The 6,642-nt window shown below is 37.5% G+C and overlaps 1 protein-coding gene across 1 annotated transcript in view; it reads left to right on the top strand.

Moving 5' to 3' along the window:
• The window catches only part of KCTD8 (potassium channel tetramerization domain containing 8), a 266,698-nt gene extending 260,285 nt beyond the window's left edge, over nucleotides 1-6,413 (top strand). Inside the window, exon 2 of the mRNA XM_010858854.1 lies at nucleotides 5,080-6,413. Within this exon, the coding sequence (XP_010857156.1) occupies nucleotides 5,080-5,540 (461 nt within the window). The 3' untranslated portion in view covers nucleotides 5,541-6,413. The remainder of the gene's footprint in view (nucleotides 1-5,079) is intronic.
• Nucleotides 6,414-6,642: the final 229 nt, after the last annotated feature.

Raw genomic sequence — 6,642 nt, 5'->3', positions numbered from 1 at the left:
AAGAATACACAGAAGAACTGTACAAAAAAGATCTTCATGACCAAGATAATCACGATGGTGTGATCACTCACTTAGAGCCAGACATCCTGGAATGTGAAGTCAAGTGGGCCTTAGGAAGCATCACTATGAACAAAGCTAGTGGAGGTGATGGAATTCCAGTTGAGCTAGTTCAAATCCTGAAAGATAATGCTGTGAAAGTGCTGCACTCAATATGCCAGCAAATTTGGAAAACTCAGCAGTGGCCACAGGACTGGAAAAGATCAGTTTTCATTACAGTCCCAAAGAAAGGCCATGCCAAAGAATGCTCAACTACTGCACAATTTAACTCATCTCACACGCTAGCAAGGTAATGCTTAAAATTCTCCAAGCCAGGCTTCAGCAATACGTGAACCATGAACTTCCAGATGTTCAAGCTGGTTTTAGAAAAGGCAGAGGAATCAGAGATCAAATTTCCAACATCTGCTGGATCATCGAAAAAGCAAGGAATGCCAGAAAAATATCTATTTCTGATTTACTGACTATGCCAAAGCCTTTGACTGTGTGGATCACAATATACTGTGGAAAATTCTGAAAGAGATACCAGACCACCTGACCTGCCTCTTGAGAAACCTGTATGCAGGTCAGGAAGCAACAGTTAGAACTGGACATGGAACAATAGACTGGTTCCAAATAGGAAAAAGAGTGTGTCAAGGCTGTATATTGTCACCCTGCTTATTTAACTTCTATGCAGAGTACATCATGAGAAACGCTGGACTGGAGGAAGCACAAGCTGGAATCAAGATGGCCGGGAGAAATATCAATAACGTCAGATATGCAGATGATACCACCCTTATGGTAGAAAGTGAAGAAGAACTAAAAAGCCTCTTGATGAAAGTGAAAGAGGAGAGTGAAAAAGTTGGCTTAACGCTCAACATTCATAAAACTAAGATCATGGCATCTGGTCCCATTACTTCATGGCAAATAGATGGGGAAACAGTGGAAACAGTGGCTGACTTTATTTTTCTGGGCTCTAAAATCACTGCAGATGGCAATTGCAGCCATGAAATTAAAAGACGTTTACTCCTTGGAAGGAAAGTTATGACCAACCTAGACAGCATATTCAAAAGCAGAGACATTACTTTGCCAACAAAGGTCCGTCTAGTCAAGGCTATGGTTTTTCCAGTGGTCGTGTATGGGTATGAGAGTTGGACTATAAAGAAAGCTGAGCGCAGAAAAATTGATGCTTTTGAACTGTGGTGTTGGAGAAGACTCTTGAGAGTCCCTTGGACTGCAAGGAGATCCAACCAGTCCAAAGGAGATCAGTCCTTGGTATTCATTGGAAGGACTGCTGTTGAAGCTGAAACTCCAATCCTTTGGCGACCTGATGGGAAGAGCTGATTCATTTGAAAAGACCCTGATGCTAGCAAAGATTGAGGGTAGGAGAAAGGGACGACAGAGGATGAGATGGTTGGATGGCATCACTGACTCAATGGACATGGGTTTGGGTGGACTCCAGGAGTTGGTGATGGACAGGGAGGCCTGACGTGCAGCAGTTCATGGGGTCGCAAAGAGTAGGACATGACTGAGCGACTGAACTGAACTGAGCGGGTGTTATGCTAACAGAAATAAATCAGAGAAGTACAAATAGTGTATGATTTAATTTACATTTGGAATATTAAAAAAAAATGAATGAACAACAAAACAGAAACATAGTCATAGATAAGGTGAACAAATCAGTGTTTTCCAGGAGGCAGAGATGGGGAAAGGAAAGATATAGATGAGGAGATTAAGAGGTACAAATTCCCAGTTGCAAAATATATGTCAAAGGTATGAAATGTACAGTGTGCGGAATATAGTCAATAGTTCTATAATATCTTTATATGGTGACACATGATATATAGACTTCCTGTGATGACCATTTTGAAATGTATAGGAATATTGAATCACTGTGTTGTGTAACAGGAACTAACATAGTGCTTAGATCAGTTACACTTCAAAAACAAACTAAAAAGTGTGGACAAAATAAAGTTATGCATTTTCTGTTAAGTGAACATCTGAACCTAATTTGTCTCTTGATTAGGAGTCTACCTTGCCAAAGTAGCTTAAGAATTAGGAGGGATGAGAAATAAAATGTATATTTATTAATTCTTGTTAATATCTATACCTATTCTAAGTTCTTTTTTTGAGAAAAAGGTGCTTTCGAGACCAAAGAAAATTCAGATTTCCACCTCCATTTTTTTTTTCTTGGAGTTCAAAGTCTACAGTGGGAGATATTCTAAAGTGCCTCATGCATTTTAAACACTTAATGTTATGGAATACCATAACATAGCCTGTGGGCTTCACTGGAGCACCCACTGTGTGCCTCCTCTAGGCCCCTGCCTGGCACGTCGTGGTGCTCAGTAAAATTCTGTTGGCTAAAGTGATCAATGCCTTCTTCAAAGAAGTCTTCCTTGAGCTTCCATCTTACACTACAGACAAGAGTAATCCATTTCCAGCATACATATATTGCATTCTGCTGTGCTGTGGAGACTGCATTTGTGTGTGTGTATTTTGGGGAGTATTTTTCCATGGATAATTATTAATACCATTAAGAACAATAACTGTATATAATTTATTTAGTTAACACATGGACTTCATATGGCATCACTGATTCAATGGACATGAACCTGGGCAAACTCTAAGAGATGGTGAGGGACAGGGAGGCCTGGAGTGCTGCAGACCATACGGTCGCAAAGAGTTGGACACGACTTGGTGTCTGAACAAATGGACTTCATGTACATCTGTGTTCTTCCTGGCCTATCTCATTGAGCATTGTTCCCCAGTGAATCAAAACAGAACGAACCATTTGCTTTAATGGTATGTGGTATCTCTGTACTGTCTTCCTCTTGGATGTTACTACTTTTCTGCCTAGATATCTCTATTTAATGCTCTATCCCCTGCCTATTAACAGGAAATGATTTCTCATTACTCATTAATTCTTAAACATAAATTGGCTTTCCCAGCTACTTGCAGTTTAATCCTTTAGTCATCATTGGGAATGAAAATCTTAGATTCCTCTGTAGAGATTTCTGGTTAAAATAACACACAAGTTTGGTAAACAAGTAAAAACCGTTTGTTTATAGTCTACATTTTACTAGGCTAGTGGGCATTATGCTAGCTTGGGATTACATTCCGCCATTAACGTAATTAGATAAACAGATGCTGTACTTCCTTTACCACTCTGACTGCCATTTAAATACATACATACAAACCATTCATTCAGCAAACAAAATCTCCAGAGATGGACCTGTACATTTGTACATTAAAAAAATGACAATGATGTACTCTCATTGTTGAGAATTACTGTACTAGACCTTTTTGTATGGTGCATATATGTGGGTGTGTGTGGGGGGTGTGTATGTGTGTGTTTGTTACTCAGTCATGTCCGACTCTTTGCAACCCCATGGACTGTAACCTGCCAGGCTCTTGTGTCCATTGAATTCTCCCGGCAAGGATATTGGAGTGGGTTGCCATTCCTTTTTCTGGGGAATCATCCCGATCCAGGGATCAAACCCAAGTGTCTTGTCTTTGTAGGCGGATTCTTTACCACTGAGCCACCAGGGCAGCCTTCCAAAAGGTTCTAAAGTTTTTTAAAATCTTTACTCCCTTTCAACTAAATGTCTAGCATCATTGGGTTTTCTTCTAACTTTAAATAGGGAAATTGGTGATAGCTGGTGGGCTGCAGTCTATGGGGTTGCACAGAGTTGGACATGACTGAAGTGACTTAGCAGCAGCAGCAGCAGTACATAGTGGGTGCTCTTATGAAAAGTATTTTTATTGTTTGTTTCCTCACCCTTCTAAGTAATATAGACTATTCATATTGGTTATTAATTCATATATATTAGACTGAAGAAACCCTCAGAATCTTAACTGCATGTTGAAATCACCTGAATCTATTAAATGACCCAATGATCAGGTAGCATCGAGCAGGATATCTGGGGTTAAGATCAAGGCATCAATAATCCATGCTTTCCAGGTAATTCCATATGTGGCTAAGGTTGAAACCTTATGAATCTGACCAGTTATTCTCAACTCTGGCTTCACAGTAGAATCCCCTATGCAATTGTTTAAAATACTGATGCCTTTCATTTCAATTATGGTTCAGATAACTTGTGCATAAATGTTGAATACAAGAGAAAAACATTTGAGTAACTTATATTTCTGAATAATTGGGCTCCAGTTAAATCAAGGTTTTATTATAGTTCTGGGTATGTGGTGATGTTCAATAAATGTTAGATGGAGATCCTAATCCCACAGCAGAGTCAAGGAGAATAAAACATGCTCCCTCTTGGAAATAAACTGTTTGTATATTTGAAATAATTATCTTGGCAAACTATCATTTTCTGAAAGTTGTCCTCCTAGGTAATTTACCTCAAATGGTAAGCCTTGTACTTTAAGAGAATACTATATTTCAACTATATTTTTCAGCATAATATTAGGTACCTATATATCTTATAGTACTTTCACGATTCTCTCCAAGAAAGTAGACAGGAAACAAGATTAAGAGATGAAGGATAAGATTTAAACCAGTTTCCCTCTTGGAAGCATAAATGATGCTATTGCACTTCTGGGCCTGGAGAATACTGTTACTTTGTAAAATAGAGCCATGGTACTTTCTGCGTTATGATGGCGAATTATTTATATACGCAAAGGACAACTAATGCCATTAGCTAAAACAGAAATGAACTAACTGTTCAATAAAACAGTTATGGGACTAACAAAATATTTATATGTGATATCTTTTTCAGATTGCAGGAACCAGTAACTAAAAATAAAATCTTTTTTTTTTTAGCATGAAGTTATAGATGATCTGTTATGGGATAAATGCTCATCAAGCAAACCCCTCAAATTTAATTGTTATCAATAATTAATCAGCACATTGCATGCTTCAGTGTGCATTAACTACACCAGGTGTTGGATTTAATTCCTCAAATATAAATTAGGGAAGCAGACCACATTTTTCTTAAATGTTTGTGGTTGAAAATAAAATATATATAAAGCTTATTTAATTTGACCTTCCCACTTCTTACTCAGTTTTTCTACTTCTTTTCTCCTTTTTAGGACCACCTCAGAAAATAGTGTCACCTAAACAAGAACACGAAGATAGGAAACATGACAAAGTCACGGATAAAGGAAGTGAGAGTGGGACTTCCTGTAATGAGCTCTCCACTTCCAGTTGCGACAGCCACTCAGAGGCGAGCACTCCCCAGGACAACCCACCCAGTGCCCAGCAGGCGACAGCTCACCAACCTAACACTTTAACTTTGGATCGTCCTTCCAAAAAAGCACCTGTGCAATGGATGCCCCCACCAGACAAACGTAGAAACAGTGAACTCTTTCAGACGCTCATCAGCAAGTCCCGGGAAACCAATCTTTCCAAAAAGAAAGTCTGTGAGAAGCTAAGTGTGGAAGAAGAAATGAAAAAGTGTATTCAGGATTTTAAAAAAATCCACATTCCAGATTATTTTCCAGAGCGCAAACGCCAGTGGCAATCTGAACTGTTACAGAAGTATGGGTTATAGTAACGATCACATTCCTGCAGTATTCAATGACCTTCAGTGTTTACCGGTGTCACCACCTGACTGTACTAACAATGGTCAGTGTGATTCTTGCTGCTCTTCCTTTTCGTGAACAGTGGATGTGGGACAGTATTTTCTTTCATTCTTTCTGTTGTTGTTGTTTTTAGAAATATTTAAAAAAAAAAACACTAATAAATATTGAGTCAAATGGTGTTCCTGATTCAAAAAATTTTGCAAGAATGAAAGTAAAATGTGCATGATCAAGAAGCTTAAAATCTTGATTTTTGAACTGTGGTCAACTGGCTATGTTTGTCATTTTGTAACTCACCAAAAACAAATCATCATATCACTCCAAATAAAGTGACAATATGGATGAAGCAACATCAAGTAAAATGTTAGATGATAGTTTTGGGACCCAAATCCAAAACTATTTAAATGTTAACGCAATAAAACAAGTATTACTTTTGCATGAGCACAATATTACAAATAAATCACAAGACATAGGAAGATCTGTTTGTTGCTTGGAAAGAAATAATTATGAAAAAATAGCAAAAAAAATATGGTTCAGACAAAGCCTATAAATGTAAGCTAAGAGATTGAATTTTATTTGTTCTGGATCTGTGATTTTTTTGTGTATGTGTATGGTGTTCTGTATGTTAAGATGGTGTAAATATGCCTTATGATCTTGTGTTATGGCACTGACATTCATCTATTAATGCTAGTTATGATTATTTCTGTGAAATGAGTCCTTATATCAGGCTGTCAAAATTGGCATAATGATGCTCTGAAAGATCTTACTCTCATGTTAATCACAATAATTGAGGGAAATGGTGAAGAGCTTTATGTATTTATTAAAAAAGGAAATATATATTAGAATTTCTTGATGTCTATTGACTCTTCTTTTAAAATACTCAGTTGTTACATTGTCTTCAGTTTTTCCTTTAAAATTCCAAACTGGAGAGTGATATGTTCAAACTTAATGTTGACAAGTTAGAAACTTATAATTCAAAATGGAGGTAGAGTCAAATTCAGATAGCTTTGGTATTGATTAATAAACCCTTAGCCTGCAAGAGAAAAAGATTTCATCTGAGGATGCACTAAAATT

This window comes from Bison bison, unplaced genomic scaffold (genome assembly GCF_000754665.1).
Source record: "Bison bison bison isolate TAMUID 2011002044 unplaced genomic scaffold, Bison_UMD1.0 scf7180017864451, whole genome shotgun sequence".
In the NCBI taxonomy this organism is placed as follows: Eukaryota; Metazoa; Chordata; class Mammalia; order Artiodactyla; family Bovidae; genus Bison; species Bison bison.
The sequence above is the reverse complement of the archived record's forward strand: the minus strand, read 5'-3'. Positions and strand labels throughout refer to the sequence as shown.